Raw genomic sequence first — 16,629 nt, 5'->3', positions numbered from 1 at the left:
AGGACAAAACCCTCAAGGTCCCTGCCCTGCTCCTGCCAGCCCAGGGCTAGCACAGCCCAGGGGCCTCCTGCCCACCTTGGGCTCGTGTTCAGCTGCTGCCACCAGCGCTCCCAAGGCCTTTCCAAAGCTGCTCCAGAGTGTCCAGAGGAGGAGCCGGGGCTGGGGAAGGCTCTGCAGGGCCCCCGAGGAGCGGCTGAGGGCCCTGGGCTGGTTCAGCTGCAGCTCAGGAGCTGAGGGCACAGCTCAGGGAAGGAGGGAACGGCTCCAGGGGTTGGGATGGAGAGCAGGGAAAGGTTCTTCCCTCCCCCAGAGGTGCTGGGCTCTGCCCAGGCTCCCCAGGGAATGGGCACGGCCCCGAGGCTGCTCCAGGGATGGACAGGGGGATTGCTGGGGGTCTGGGCAGGGCCAGGAGCTGCATCCATGATCCTTGTGGGTGCTTTCCAGCTCGGGACATTCCACAATTCCCTGACACTCCACAATTCCACCACTCCACCACTCCCCGACCTCCCGCTCCCCTCAGAACCCCCATGACGTCACCGCCCTTCGCCGTGACGTCACGGCCCCGCCGGGCCCGCTCCCAGCAGCCCCCGCGCACAAGATGGCGGCGCGGGGCGGCGGGCGGTGAGCGAGGGGCGGCAGCGGCCGCGGGCCGCCATGACCTACACGGCCGAGCAGCTGGACGGGGTGCAGCGGTGAGCGGCAGCGGGGGCCCGCGGGAGCACGGGGAGAGGCGGGGAGGAGGGGATGGAGCCCGGGGAAAGGCGGGGAGCGGGCCCGGGCTAACCCCGTGTGCGCCCTCAGGATCAAGCGGTGCCGGGATTATTACGAGATCCTGGGGGTGAGCCGGGACGCCGGAGAGGAGGAGCTGAAGCGGGCGTACCGCAGGCTGGCCCTCAAGTTCCACCCCGACAAGAACCGCGCGCCCGGAGCCACCGAGGCCTTCAAAGGTGAGGGGGCAGAGGCGCCCACGGAGCCCGGCGGGGTTCGGACACGGCAGAGGCCTCACAGAGCCCTGCTGCGGTTCGTGCTGCAAAATACACCTCTCCCTTAGAAACGATGGGAAATGCATCCCAGGTCTCCTTCCCAGATACTTCTGAGAAGCTTTACAAAGGTTTGGAGTGACAGGACGCAGGGAATGGCCTCTACGCTGTCAAACGATAGAGTTAGATGGGATATTAGGAAGAAATTCTGCCCTGTGAGGTTGATGAGGCCCTGAGGTTGCCCAGAGAAGCTGTGGCTGGCCCTGGATCCCTGGAAGTGTCCAAGGCCAGCTTGCATGGGGCTTGGAGCAACCTCGTCAAGTGGGAGCTGTCCTTGCTGATGGCAGGGATTGGAATGAGGTGATCTCCGTGGTTCCTTCCAACCCAAACCAGTCTGGGATTCCAAGATGCTGAAGAAGGTTCAAAACTTGGAACTGACACTGCCCATGCAGGAGAATTGGGTATTCATCCTCCACAGCTGCTCCTTGTCATGAATAAATTGTTATTTTTATATATATGTATGCGAGTATGAAATTGAATCCAATGCTCTCTGTCTGGAGTTCTCAGTTTTGCTGCAGTGTCTAAACTCATCCATATTTCCCCTTTCCATGCAACCCAGCAGGAGGAAAGCAAGTGATTCATTCACAGTCTGTTAAAACAAGGAGCTTCTGGAGGGCTGTTCTTTATTTGTTTGTGTTTTGGTTGTTTTTCTCTATGAACCCCTTCTGTTAGAGGTCAGAGATGAGCCAAACACTTCTGAGTGGTTGGATGTGAAGAGTGAAATAGATGTGCCACACAGCTTCAGGAGCATCTCTGCCAGCAGGAAAAACTTGGGATAGCCCTGAACATTTTAATTGGTCCCTGCAGTCATTAACTTTGTGTTAATTGTATGTGGGACATGGAGGTGCACTCAGACCAAACTTGCATTTGGCTTGAGCTGATAAAATGTTCCATTCTCACCCAATTTCTTGGCTGAAGTTTTACAAATATTTTGAGTCTCTCCATACACTTGGACACTTGTTCTCCTGGCATCAGTGACAGCAGGAAGTGATTTCCATCACAGGTAATGCCAGAGCTGTTACACATTTGGTAAAAGTAGCTCAATCTTTGGTCAAGCACAAATTCCCTAGGCTTGTTTGGGCTTTTTTTTTTGCTTCTCCACCTAGAAAAGTGTGAGCTCTGGGGATGTAACACTGGTTTTAATTCCCTCTGCAGCCATAGGCAACGCTTTTGCAGTTCTGAGCAACCCTGAGAAACGGCTCCGCTACGATGAGCTGGGCAGTGACCACGAGCACGTCAGCACTGGCCAGGCCAGGCACTACAATTACTACACAGAATTCGAGGCAGACATCACTCCAGAAGAAATATTCAATGTGTTTTTTGGTGGGCACTTCCCTACAGGTCAGTACCTGTGTGCAGTGGTTTCCAGTGGACTGACTAACCCTGAGGGAACAGCTGGAGCTGGGACAAAGCAGGGCCAGGCTGGATTTTGGGAGAGGCTTCTTCCCTCCCCCAGAGGGCTCCCCAGGGAATGGGGACAGCCTCGAGCCTGCCAGAGCTCCAGGAGGGTTTGGACAATACCCCCAGGGGTGCCTGGGGGTGGGATGGGGTGTCTGGGCAGGGCCAGGAGCTGGATGGTCCTTGGGAGTCCCTTAAAGTCAGTATATTCTGTGATTCTATAAACCATGAGGAAATTTAGCTTCCCTTGAGACTGCTCAAGGAGTCTGTGATATCTCTGAAAAGAGCAGAAACCTTTTCACATTTCATTTCTACCTTTCTTTTATTGCCTCCATCATCTGAAGCCAGTAATGGTATGGGAGGTAAAACAGGGTGTGAATGAGGAGGGATCAGAGATGATTTTGATGATGGCTGGACTCAGTGACCTCAGAGGTCTTTTCCAACATGAACAATTCCATGACTGGGTTGTACTTGAGGCACCTGACAGCATTCCAGGCCAGCATGGCCCAGCTCCTGGATCTGTGGTCTCAGGGGAAACAGGAGCTCCTGTGCCTCACAACAGCCTGTGCTGTAATGAAATTACAGCCTGGGAGCTCAGCAGTGCTGAGCCAGGAGAGGAGCCAAGAGAGAACCAAGTCTGCCAGGAGAAGAGCCAGGGTCCAGGGGATGTGCAGGATCATGGGATGTACAGGGTCCCAGGGGATGTGCAGGATCCTAGGGGATGTGCAGGATCAGGGGATGTACAGGATTTCTGGGATGTGCAGGATCCATGGGGTGTGCAGGATCCATGGGATGTACAGGGTCCCAGGGGATGTGCAGGATCCGAGGGGATGTGCAGGATCCCTGGGATGTGCAGGATCCCTGGGATGTGCAGGATCCCTGGGATGTACAGGATGCAGGGGATGTGCAGGATCCCAGGGGATGTGCAGGATCCCAGGGGATGTGCAGGATCCCTGGGATGTGCAGGATCCCAGGGGATGTGCAGGATCAGGGGATGTACAGGATTTCTGGGATGTGCAGGATCCATGGGGTGTGCAGGATCCATGGGATGTGCAGGATCCCAGGGGATGTGCAGGATGCAGGGGATGTGCAGGATCCCTGGGATGTGCAGGATCCATGGGATGTACAGGATGCAGGGGATGTGCAGGATCCCAGGGGATGTGCAGAATCCCAGGGGATGTGCAGGATCAGGGGATGTACAGGATTTCTGGGGTGTGCAGGATCCATGGGATGTGCAGGATCCCAGGGGATGTGCAGTGGGAGCTGCACCTGGAGTAGCTCTGTGCATATCTCAGCCCAGCCTTGGTGTTTGGATTTGTAGGAAAAACGAGATCAGTGGGTTAAAATGAAATCTGAAAAGTGTGAGGACTTCAAGGGCCTTCCTGGCAGCATCTAAGGAATTGCTTTAGCACTGCTGGGAACTTTTCACCTCCATGGTGTCACAAAAAGTGAGGTACACCCCAGTTACTACAGCCTGCAGACACACAGATGAGTAGTTCCTTACTAAACCTTGCTGTGAGTGGTGCACAGATCCCAGACTTGCACCTGTGGATATGCAGAGCCAACCCCAGCATGGTGTAATTCCAGCTGGAGTCTGCAAGTTTTCCATCTCTGACTGTGCAAGGAATTGCAGCTGGATGTGCCCTTTGTGGGACATCACCCTCATGGAATGTGGGGAGCAGGGGTGCTTGGAGTTGAGGGTTATGGTTATTGGGTTAGGGTTTATATTAGGGTTATTGTCAGGCAAGTTTGGGTTTGGGCTGGGGGTTAGGGTTGGGTTAGGGTTAGAGTTAAGGTTTAAGATTAGGAAATTGAGTAGCTGTGGAAGGAGTTTGGGTGCTAGATTTATTAGAGAGATTTGCATCAAGGAAAAAATGGGATTTTTTAGCCAAGCAGCAAAGAGTAAGAAAATAAAAATACAGTTTTGTAGTAGTGGGTATTGTTAAAAACTACAATTTCCTCCCTGGGCTTTTGTGGGCAGGTTTGTGGCTTTGTTTTTCCTGAGCAGTTTTCCTCTTTGGATATTCCATGGAAAATTTGTTAAATTCAATATGTTAAATGTGATTAAACTCAAAGGAGACTCCATGTGGCAGAGTGGTGGAATTGTAATGAAGAGAGGCTACAAGTTCTTCTCATAAAAAATGAATGCACATGGAACCAAAGAAACTGCTACCAGAAATTCCTGGAGGAACTTAAAATTTGGGAAAACTTTTTTCCTAGGCACCCCTATAAAAACCATTCTTCTTTTCCCACACTGGCTGCTTCTTTTCACAGCTTGATAAAATCCTGATTGGGAAATGTTGAAGGATAGAAATAAAGTTTCTTTTTTTCCTTAAGAGACTTTCCTCCTTGGAGCCAGCCTGTCTTGGCTCACTGTTGGAGCTTTGACTGCACACATGCCTGGAGCTTGGAAAATCTTTGAACAAGCAGTGGAACAGGGCTTTTGACACAATAGCAGGGGTCACCTTTGCCCAGGTTTCTTGCAGGATTCTTTGGGAAACTCAAAAAAGGACAGGGTAAGAGTATAAAATAATGTGACATCTTCCCCACGGCTTAAAAATAGTTTTGCATTTCTGTTGTGATGATAAGCCACAGATTTCAATTCTCTAACACAAAGACATTCTGAATTTCAAAAGAGGAGAGCACAGCTATTATTAAGATATTCATATGGTGATAAAATCAGATCCTGAGCTTCAAATTGAAGCAGCAAATGCAATTCTTCCCTCATTTTAGATTTTGTAAAAATAAATCAACCGCATTCCATGTGCAAGAAAGAAAACCCTGAATTGTTCTCCTTTTTTTACTCTTTTTTAAATCTCTTTCTTTATTATAAAATAATTAAGTGAAATTATTAATGGCTTGAAGGCAGAGGAATTAGAAATGAGGGTGGAAGACCACATTCAGTAATTATGGGAGACCATAATTCACAGCCTGAGCCTGGTGCAGCACATTCATTGTCCTGCCACAGCCTTGCAAGGGAGTGTGACAAGAACAGCATTAAAATATGAGATACAATCATAAAAATCAGAACATGTTTCTGCAGCTCGATTTAAATTAAGATGGATTGGAGCACATTACAATTTCTCTGGTAGGCTTTTTGGAATAACATTGTGGTGTTTAATTCTGAGGTGGTTTGTGCTTTGTGCTCTGAGATGTCCCAGCTGTAATTCAGGCTGTGGAGTGTGAGCCTGGGTAACTCAGGAGGAGCTGAGGAATGCAGGTGAGTAGCAGATGGGTGGAACATGAGTGTGTGCTGCTTCCTTCTGCAGGGAATATCCACATGTTCTCCAATGTAGCCAGAGATGCTCACTACTACCCACGGAGGCACCGGGCAGAGAGGGCGTGGACACAGGAGCCGGAGGAGGAGGAGCACAGGCCACAGGTACCAGGAGCTGAGATCTCAGCTTAAATATTTCAACATCTCAGCAGGGTGAGGGATCCTCTTCCAAACCCCCCCAGTGTTTGTCCTCAAGGGCTGCAGCCTCAGTGATGTTTTCTTTATCACTGGGTGGCTTTTGTTAATCGCTGCTGTGAGGATCCATTGTGTCTGTAGCACCTCAGGCCCTCCAGGTTTGTCACTGAGGGTTTTGCTGCTTGCTTGCTTTTTGCAAGCTCCAGTGCTTGGTAATCCAACAACAGTTAGTCCAAATGAGGGTTGGTGATGGATGTGGAAGTAGTGGTTTGTCCTCAGGGTGGATTTAATCCTTCAGTAAATGAGCACCCAGGGACTGCACAGCCTCTTCCATCTGGGGACAGGATGGGCCTGGGACACATTTCTGCCAGCTGAGACTTCAGAGGAGACACAAGGTATGCTTTGGTGGCAGTGCACATACACACCTGGCATCTGCCTTGGCAAGGTCTTCCTCTGGAGACAGCCTGTTAACCTCCAGGGATTATTCTCCGAGGAACGTGAGTTTTTCCTTGTGAGTCTCAGAAAACAAAAAAGCCCAAACCTGATACAGCTGACAGACAACTAAGCTGGGGGAAGTGAATCCAGCCCCTCACTTCAGGAAAGACCCTGAGGGGCTGAAATGTGTCCAGGGAAGGGAACAGAGCTGGGAAGGGGCTGGAGAATCCCTGAGGGAGCTGGGAGGGCTCAGCCTGGAGAAAAGGAGGCTCAGGGGGCCCCTTGTGGCTCTGCATAAGTCCCTGCCAGGAGGGGACACCGGGGGGATTTGGGATCTGCTCCAGGAACAAGGACAGGAGCAGAGGGAACGGCCTCAGGGGAGGCTCAGGGTGGATTTTAGGGAAAATTTCCCCATGGAAAGGGTGCTCAGGGATTGGAAGTGCCCAGGGAGGGTTGGATCCCCATCCAAGGAATGCCTGGAGGTGGCACTGAGTGCTCTGTGCTGGGACCAGGTGGGGATGGGGCACAGCTTGGGCTCCATGGTCTGGGAGAGCTTTTCCAGCCTCAGTGATCCTGGGATTCTGTGAATCCCACAGCAGGAGTCCTTGTTGGTATCCCAGGGCAGAGGGCAAACCTAAAGAGCTGAATTTTGTATTTTCTTCTGGATGAGAAAAGGCATTTAAGAGCCAGTTTAGAAAGACATAGCAGAGCAGAGGGAAATACCAGTGTTTTCTCTTTGATAGTGTTTCCACTCTTTTGTTCTGCTAAATTAATCCAGTCAAAAGCCCCAGTGCTTGCATCCTGTCTGAAGTTACACTGCATGGGAGCTCTTAACCCTTTAGTGCTCAGCCATTAAATGCAGGGCTTGGGCAGCTTTACAATGGAGAGCAAATTCAGACGGTGCAAGGAAAACTCAGGCACAAGGGAATTGCAGGCTGGATGGGACACTGGCAGTGCTGTAGGCACTGGGAAGGAAGGGGCAGAGGAGAAGATAATGGGAAGAAAATGGTGTTCAGGAGTGTTCTGATATTATTAATAAAGGTTTTTTAGAAATTTCAATGTCTTCCCTCTCAAAACCCCAAAGTATTTCTCTTTTTCCTTTGAGGTTTACACATAACACGCTGTTGATCTGTGATTGATGGCCTGGCTTCTGTGAACAGATGCCTTTTTCCATCTCTGTCTTTTCTTGACTGCTAATCCTTGTACTTTTCAGAATTCATACTCTGCATTTATCCAGTTGATGCCAGTTTTCATCATCATCATAGTGTCAGTTATAACCCAGCTGATGGCCACCAACCCACCCTACAGCTTATTCTACAAATCGTGAGTCCTTTCAGAGCCATTTTTCTGCTATTGCTGTTTGCACTATGCAGGCAGGTGGAAGTCGGGGTTGATAGCAAAATGCACGTGCATGTTCTGCTCTTTAGAGAAAATGTTTCCATTTGTAGGCAAGGAAATAGCAACAGCCTGCTCTGGTGAGTTCTGAGCACTGTGAAATTTGGGGAGCTTTAGTGCACAGGGTGCTGAACTGAGAGGGTCTGAAATCTTCCTCAGCTGGCCTGGAATGGTTTTGCACAGTGATGCAGGATGGAGAGTGTGGATGTCAATGAGAACCCCCAAAACCTGTGGGAGCCCTGAGATTCCTCTGGAAAGCAGCTAAAAATGAAACCTGTGCTTTGCAGTATCAATGCAAATCTTTTCTGGAGCACGAATTCCACTGGAAGCTCAACAAATCATTAAAGCCTTGAAATGCCCTGGTTTAACCTCTGAGAGGAGCAGAGCCCTGGGGGCTGCTGGGCTCTGGGAGCAGAAGGGCCCCACCAGAGCTGCTCTACTGGGAGAGCAGAGGAAAACCCTCTCAGCATCCAGGAGAAGGGAGAGAGCTGACCTGGGCTGGCCCTTACTGAGAGAGGAGAGGGATTGGCAGCTTTGGGACAAGCAGCAGCTCCAAACAGCCCCTTGTTCCCTTCTAGGAGGAAAAGTGCTCAGGCCAGCCTTGCCCCCACACCCCTTATCATTTTACCACCCCATGTCAGTGTGAGGCCCTCAGAAAAGAACAGGAGGCTGGATGTTTTTAGGGTGGGTTTTTTTATTTTTTCCAGGGAGTGTTTTTGCTATCTGCCAGTCCCATGTGAAACCTCCCACGCTGCCCCCACAGCAGCTGAGCTGCTTTTCTTCGCTGCCTCCCCTTCTCCTGGTGATGAGAGCCTGGTTCACAGTTAGGCTGTTTATCTAAACCATAGCCTTAAAACAACTGAACAGCCTAAAGACTAAAAGGAATTGGGGACACCTCTGGGACACAGGGAAAGAGGAGTCCAGGCAAAAGGGGCAAACAGGATTCCTTTGAGTAGAATGTAACCTTTGTGTTTTGGCTGCCTGCCTCTCTCTGTGGGCAGTGACTCGAGCAGAGCCTGGCTATCTTTGCTCAAATAAGGAAATTACCTCCAGGAGTGTGGTTTAACCCAGTGACTGTGTCAGAGGGGCTCATTCCTCTGCAGGGTATTTTCCAACCTGTTCCATGCCTCTCTTTGTTTCCTGGTGATTATAACACCCTGAAGGAAAGTGTAGCTAGAACCTCCCCTGCTAAATGTTATTTCTACTAAAGGATCCAGAGAACTGGAAAATCCAGATCCAACTGCATTGTGCCCTTAGTTTTTATAAACTCTGAGATATTTTGCTGTGGTTGTGGCAGGAGGGTGGATTCTGTTTGTACTGCACAGCTTGCTGTCCATGAGATTGTAATTTCCTGACTGGATGGGTGAGGGAGCCATAATCCTGCAGAAATGCACTGTACAAGCATTGCTGTAAATATTTTCATCTGGAAATGCTGATGTGGAGAAATAACTCTTGATTTCTTGAACTGCTGAACCATCTGATTCCTCCCTGCTGCTCCCACAGCTCCATAGGCCACGTTGTCAGCAGAGAAACAGAGAACTTGCAGGTGCCTTACTATGTTGATAAAAACTTTGAAAAGAATTATCAAGGAGCAGAACTTCAAGAGCTTGAGAAAACAGTTGAGAAGGATTACATAGACTACATCCAGACCAGCTGCTGGAAGGAGAAACAGCAAAGTAAGTTATTTCTGTCCCAGGGGTGTTTCAGGGGCTGGGGGTGGCTGTGCCTCACAAGGTTCTGCTGTTTTTAGCCTCAGTTTCCAGTCCTTGTAACATCTCAGCCTTGCACTGGTTTAAGATGTCTCACATCTGCTCTCAACACTGAACTTGCTATTCTTGAGATCTGTCAAAATCCATTTTAAGTGATTCTGAGAGATGAGTGGAAAGTAGACCTCACTATTTGAGACACTTTTTTCCGCTCGGGTTTTATGCTTGAATAACCCTTAGTGATGTTTTAAACATACAACCCACCACATTTATCTAGCCCTGACAGATTGCTAGGCTGGAAAAGATCTTGACACATCACCTATCCCATGTTTCCTTTGCTGGAGCAGAATCAGTTTTGCTTTGACTGACTCCACAAGAAGTTTCTGTAACTTTTTCCTTCAGATTTCTCCAGGAGAGTCCAGAGCATGTCCAGGTGCTCTTGGCTCCCTGGGCTGTGTTCCTGGTGGCAGTTTTCAGAGCATGCTTCTGTGGTTTGGGTCTTATTTGCATTTTCTATCTTTAGCTGAGTTGGAGATCATGTTTTTCACCATTTCAAGTCTTTCAAAAACGAGAGTTAAATGCAAAAAGGAAAAGCACAGATGTGAGCATTCAAAATCAAAATTCAAAATTCTTACTCAGCCCTGAGTGGATCAGTGGCACAAATAAAGGCATATTAACCTCATATTTTATTGCTGGTTAATTGCTGCTAATCTGGTTCATTGAAGAGACAGCAAATTCCTGCTGCTTGCTGAAAGAAATAAGAGAAATCACAAGGAGGAGCTTAGGCTGGGATGTTGTGACTGGTTTTATTCTCTGATTTTATTCACCTAAAGAACTCATTACCTTCAGATGAGTCAACACTGAGTAGTGCTGTGTGTAAAGGAAGCTGGAGCAAGTTGTGTCTGTGTGAGTGCTCAGAGCAGCATTTCACACACTGCTGGGGGTTTTAAACTGCTGTGCAAGACAGCCCTCAGCACACTTCTGAAAAGTACCTTTGCACTTTCAGTTTCTTCACCAATTTATCTAAAGAAGACATTTAATCATTTAATCAGGAGACATTTAATCTCATTAAATCCTAAAGGAGAGGTAAAATAGTGTTGCTGACTCTTGGCTCTTAACAGGTATTTGATGGGAAGGATTGTTTTGGCTTATTTTACATAAAAGTTACCAATCCTGCTTTTAAAGAGAAATAAAAAGATGTAGGCTCTGAAGTTAGAAACAAAAAGATATAAGACCATCAAAGTCCTGAAGTTTTTGGTGTGTTTGATGGGTGAGCTTTGAGTATGTGTGGCTGGCAGGAGCAGCCTCCAGGGATAATGTGGATGTTCATCTCATGAATGAGCACTTGCTAAAGGGCAGAGTTCATTTCTTACAGAAAAATCCCTGGTGCAGCTGAAAGTCACCACACTGTCTCTTTGGCAGAGAGCTGGAGCTGAGGAGAGCCCAGCCCCACAGAGGGGACAGGGTTTGTGAGTCTGAGAGAGCCCAGGAGTCAGAGAGGGGAGATGATCCAGCAGAGCCAAGCCCTGCTCCTGCAGAGCTTTGTGCACTCAGGGGCTGTGTGAGTCACCAGCTGCAAATACATCTACAGCAGCCACAGTCAGCATAGCCTGGGGCCACACTGGCATGAAAAACTCACATTTTCAGAGTGCTTCCCATCCAGGCCATAGCTGGGACTGGGCTGATCTTAGCACAGTCATGTTTGTAAAAATAAACTCTGAATACAGGATGGAGTGCTGGGGAGAAGTTCTGCAGATGCTGAGGCAGTTTAGTCAGCTGTTGCTGCAGTGTTGGTCCCTTAATCCTTGCTGAAGTGTTGGACTGGTGTGGTGAGCTTTTTGTCAGTTGAATGTCTATTTATAGTGCATTTGTTGTGTTTACTGAGGGCACGTTTCCCTTGAGCACCAGCGAAACAGACAGAGGTGAGTAGTTCAGGATCAGCTTGGGTTTTAAAGTCCTTGATTTTAAAAGCATTGCCTGGTGTCCAACAACCTTGAGGAAAACTTTCAAAATATTTGATTGGTTGTTCAGCCAGTCAGTTTTATAGTGCTGCACCAGACTGCTCAGCAGAGCAGGGTGTGAAAGTTGGGTGTGCTGAGGGTTTGGGTCTTCTGAAATCTGTGGCACAGTTGAGTTCAAAAAGCACATCCCAGCTTTTACAGGAGATGGTTCAGCTGGGATGGCTCAGTTGTAAAGGGAGGCTGCAGAGAGGTCACAAAGAGGCAACTGAGAATCAGGATGAGTATCCCAGAATCAGGATGAGTATCCCAGAATCAGGATGAGTATCCCAGAATCAGGGTGAGTATCACAGAATCAGGATGAGTATCACAGAATCAGGATGAGTATCACAGAATCAGGGTGAGTATCCCAGAATCAGGGTGAGTATCCCAGAATCAGGGTGAGTATCACAGAATCAGGATGAGTATTCCAGAATCAGGGTGAGTATCACAGAGTCAGGGTGAGTATCACAGAGTCAGGGTGAGTATCACAGAATCAGGATAAGTATCACAGAATCATGGAGTGATTTGGGTTGGAAGGGCCTTAAAACTCATCCAGTTCCACCCCTGCCATGGCAGGGACACCTCCCACTGTCCCAATGTCCAGCCTGGCCTGGGACACTGCCAGGGATCCAGGGGCACCCTGTGCCAGCCCTGCCACCCTCACAGGGAGGAATTTCTTCTGTATGTCCAATGTAAACAGAGTTGGAATTCAGAACCTCCTTGAAGAAAAGGTTTCAAAGGAGCTACTCAGTGACAGATTGAAAGATTTGCTCCCACAAGGAGCAAGTGTGATGGAATGAATGCTGTCAAAAGTGCAGGGAGCAATTTTCCCCAATTGGATAAATGTAAACTGAGATTCTCTAGTGCACAACTCCAGGGATTCTGGGCTCAGGGACAATTACCTGAGCCTGATTTTTACTGGAGGCTTGACAAGGCTGTGCCCAGCACTGCTTGAGTGGCATTTTGGTTATAAACCTGTAAATGGATTCCTGCTCTAAAATGAGCTCTTCCTGCCTGTCAGTTTGTGAAGCTTTTCAGTGAGTGGGAGGAGGGTTAAATGGCTTTAAATTTCAGTGGGACAGGGACAGGGGACGTAAGGCATGAAAGGATCTATTGAAGTTCTTTCCACTCCGAATAATTTTGTAAAATGAGGGGCTTGTAAGGTGTATAAAAGCTCTTTGAAAAATGGAGTGTCATCAGGTAGCCTGTGCTTACGGAGATGTTGACCTTTTCAGAAGTAAATTACTACTCTTCTCCTCGGTGCATCTAATCCTGCAGCCAAATTATTCTGCAGGGAGAAACCTATATTAAGACTTCCTCAGCTAATCAGCAAGAGAAACTTCTCTGAATTACTGGGAGGAAATAATTTAAACAATGGGATTATTTCAGTTTTATGTGGCTTTTGAGAAAAAGGGGAACAAAATGCAAAGTACATTTGAGATTGTTAATGAAAGGGCAGGGAGGCCTTTCAGACGAGTCCCTTGGGTAGCTGGTCACCTCCCTGGCTTCAGTACCCACCAAAATTAAAATTTAAAAGTGCTACAAGGATAACAAAGCACTTAGAAACAGTTCTTTAAAGGAGACTCAGGGCTTCACCCTAATGCATCTTTTTCTTTCATCTTCCAGAGTCTGATTTGTCCAATTTGGCCAAGCTGTACAGAGATGAGCGGTTAAAACAGAAAGCAGAGTCCCTGAAACTTGAGCACTGTGAGAAGCTCTCCAGTCTGATTGGGATGCACAAAGGGGCCTGACCAGGACACAGCACACCTAATGTACTTCTATTTATTGCTGTTTTCACTTAGGTTTTTAATTTCCTCCATGTGAAAAGGAAAGGAGTGTTGTAAAGAGTGTGGATATTGCAGTCCCTCTGTGCCGAGAGGGGCCAGCACGAGCTGCAGGGCTGCTGGTGGCTGTAATATATCCTGTACATTAGATTTGGTTCCAAGGACCAGTGGCACTTTGTAAATTCAAAACCTGGGGGGTTTGGCTGCCCTCCAGGCTGTGTGTGCTTCCCTGGAGAGCTGGCTCCTCTCGGCTTCCTGTGGATCTGCAGCTCCCTGGATCCCGTGCTGGGGCTGGGTGTCACCTCCCCTTGTCCCTCGGTGCCACAGAGCTGGGGTGCTTACAGTGCAGGAGGGACAGTCCCTGCCCCAGGGGAGGCACATTCCCAGCTCTCCAAGGGAGGGCTGTGCCCATCCTGACACCAGCACGGGAATTGCACCCATTCCAGACTGTTGGGGAAGCAGAGCTGTGCTCATTCCCTCCTCTGTGGCATATTTTGAAGCTGGCTATTCCATTCTGGATTTTATCTGCACACTCCCCCAGCTCTCCCCAGGGCCCTGCTTTTTTCCAGTACAGTTCTCATGTAGCATATTTTTACTCCGTTGAGCAGCTATGAATGTTTCACTGTAGACATGATATTGCAAAGAAAAAGATCCATGTGGCAATGTCCTGGTTTTCCTTGGTCCTCCTTCACACAGCCAGGCCTTGAAGGGCAGGTTGGTGCTGGGTTGTTCTGGTGAGCAGCAGATCAGTGTTAGACCAGTTTTTGTTGCTCCAGCTGAGGCTGGTGTGTGCCCTGCATGGAATGGGCTGCTTTTCCAGGGAATTCCTGCCCAGGGTGGGGGCTCCAGAGCAGCACTGCTCCCCTCTGCCTGGGAGTGCCAGTCAGGGACACCTGAGCAAGGCTCTGCTGTTGCCACATGCCTGAAACTGGAGTCACACAGGGTGCACAGGTGGCCTTGGCTGAAACCTGGGGAGCAAATGCTCAAAAGCTTGGGAAGTGCCAGGATTAAACCTGCCTTTAAAGCTCAGACTGTCTGTGTGCAGTGCTGTAGGCGTCCTGCTGGATGGAACTGGGGGTGTTGATGTGTCCCCTCCATGTCCCTGTCCCATCCATGCTCTGGGAGATTTGGCAGGAAAGGAAGCTGGAAAAAAAAAAATACAAAACCTTTTCTGAGGTCTGCATGAGGATGAGGGGTTGGTTTGAGGGCTGCTGCTTCTGCACATGAGCCCTAAACATCCCAGCTGGGAGAACGTTCCAGGTGCAGCAACAGTGCTGTGGTGGGATGTCATAAAAGGGAAAAAAAAACAAAATAGTGACTCTATAAATTGCATTTTTGTGCCACATTTGTAGGAAACCTTGCAGGAACATGTAGAAGATGAGTAGAATTTTTGGGGTACCTGGAGAAGCACTGGTGAAAAGGGCATTTTGAGGAGATTGGTGTAGACCCAACCACACCAATTCTTAGTGCCAGAATTTGAGGGCAAGAATTGGTGATGATTCCAGTTTGGTGGCTGGCAGAGCAGGCAGCCTTAATTCTGGTATTTCCCACTTTGGAGCACATGAGTGTACAAAAAGTGAAAATAATGTTGCTTTTTATATATTAAATAGCTCGTAGGATATCTTAGAAATCTATTGAAGTGGTCAGACTTTGCTGCAGGGTTGGGATCTTCCTGGCATTCCTGTGAGGCTGCAGAGGGATGCAGGCAGGGGGATGAAATCCAGCCAATTCCTGCACTCCCAATGTCCTGTTTTGCACTGAAACCTGTCATCCAAAGATCTGGAGAACTCCACGGAGCCCTCCTGGGGGAAGCACAATCGGCTGGGAGATGCAGGAGGGAGGTAAAACATGCCCAGAAGCAATAAGTGTTTGTTCCTAAGCAGGGTCAGGGTGCTGTGAGGGAGGTGTGTGGTATGGGACCTGTGAGGTGACAAACAGGACACGCTGTGTTTGTTCGGTGCTCCACAGGGAAGAGGAGAATCCTTCCTGGAGCCCCCGATGTGGAAATGCATCGCTAAAATAATCCAAACTTGGGATTCTGTGGGGCTCTGACAGGAGGAGAGGCTGTTCCTGGCTGCACCGAGCGCTTGAACGCGGGTTTGTGTGTGTATATATATTTATTTATTTTTAAATTAAAGCCGTGACATCGCTGTGCCTGTCCGTGTACTCCGAGCCTGGGAGGGTTGCGGGGTCAGCAGGGACGGGCCTGGGAGGGGGGGGCGGCCGCCATCGGCCAGGGGTGCGGGACGTGGGACACGGCCGGGGCCTGGGGTCGGGATCGGGGCTGGGAGCGAGGTTGGGATCGGGATCGGGATTGGGGCTGGGATCGGGATTGGGGCCAGGATTGGGATCGGGGATTGAGCCCTCACTCTGTGAGGGAGGCATGGGCTGTGTGGGCGGGGCCTCTGTTCCCGCCTTCACTGTAGGGGCGGGGTCTGTGCTGGCCCCGCCCCGCAGCCTGCACGTGACGTGGGACGGAATGGGAATGGGGACTGGGATTGGGAATGAACGGGAATGTGGAATGGGAATTAATGGGAATGGGGAATGGGAATGAATGGGAATGGAGAACAGGAGTGGGAATGGAGAATGGGATTGGGAATGGGAATGGGATTGGGAAGGAATGGGAATGGGATTGGGAATGAATGGGAATGGAGAACAGGAATGGGATTGGGAAAGGGAATGGGAATGAATGGGAAATGGGGAATGGGAACAGGAATGGCAATGGGAGTGGGAATGAATGAGAATGGGAACAGGAACGGGACTGGGAATGGGGAATGGGGAATGGGGAATGGGAACAGGATTGGGGAATGGGAATGGGAACGGGACCGAGGGTTGGGAATGGGACACAGGACTGGGAATGAGATCAAGAACTGGGAGTGGGACCGAGGGTTGGGAATCGAACCAAGGGTTGGGAACGGGACACAGGACTGAGAATGGGACCGAGGGCTGGGAACAGAACAGGGAATGAGGCAGGGGGCTGCGAACACAGCTTGGAACAGGACAGGTGCTGGGAACAGAACAAGGAACAGGACAGGGCAAGGGGCAGGAGCAGGGGGCTGGGAGCAGGGCTTGGAACAGGACAGGGATCTGGGAATGGGGCTTGGAACAGGACAGGGGTCCGGGAGCAGGGCTTGGAACAGGACAGGGAGCTGGAACATTTCTGTGACACCCTGGCACGGGTGGGTCCCTCTGTCACACAGCACCCCGGGCTGTCCCAGTGCCAGGGGTTGCTGCTGTGTCCTGGATGCCCAAATCCCTCCTGAACCCCATGGCAGCTCTGGAAGTCCCTGCCAGGCTCGGCCAGTGTTTCCTGCTCCTCCAGAGTTGCAATAAGTAGCTCCAGCGTGGGAGAGGCACATCCTGCTTTTAGCAGCTACCAGCAGCTTTCCTCCTCCTCATCCTCCTCCTCATCCTCCTCCTCATCCTCCTCCTCATCCTCCTCCTCCCTGCCCGTGCCAG

The 16,629-nt window shown here is 49.7% G+C and overlaps 1 protein-coding gene across 1 annotated transcript; it reads left to right on the top strand.

The window, feature by feature from the left end:
• Positions 1-585: 585 nt before the first annotated feature.
• DNAJC18 (DnaJ heat shock protein family (Hsp40) member C18) lies at positions 586-15,320 on the top strand. The gene is made up of 7 exons (XM_033073042.2): positions 586-692; positions 802-947; positions 2,196-2,381; positions 5,708-5,820; positions 7,499-7,608; positions 9,184-9,356; positions 13,013-15,320. Exons 1-7 carry the CDS (start codon positions 655-657, stop codon positions 13,135-13,137), a joined length of 891 nt encoding a protein of 296 aa, XP_032928933.1. The 5' UTR covers positions 586-654; the 3' UTR covers positions 13,138-15,320.
• Positions 15,321-16,629: the final 1,309 nt, after the last annotated feature.

This window comes from Catharus ustulatus, chromosome 15 (genome assembly GCF_009819885.2).
Source record: "Catharus ustulatus isolate bCatUst1 chromosome 15, bCatUst1.pri.v2, whole genome shotgun sequence".
Lineage (NCBI taxonomy): Eukaryota > Metazoa > Chordata > Aves > Passeriformes > Turdidae > Catharus > Catharus ustulatus.
Note: the sequence above shows the minus strand (reverse complement) of the source record. Positions and strands in the feature narration are given on the sequence as shown.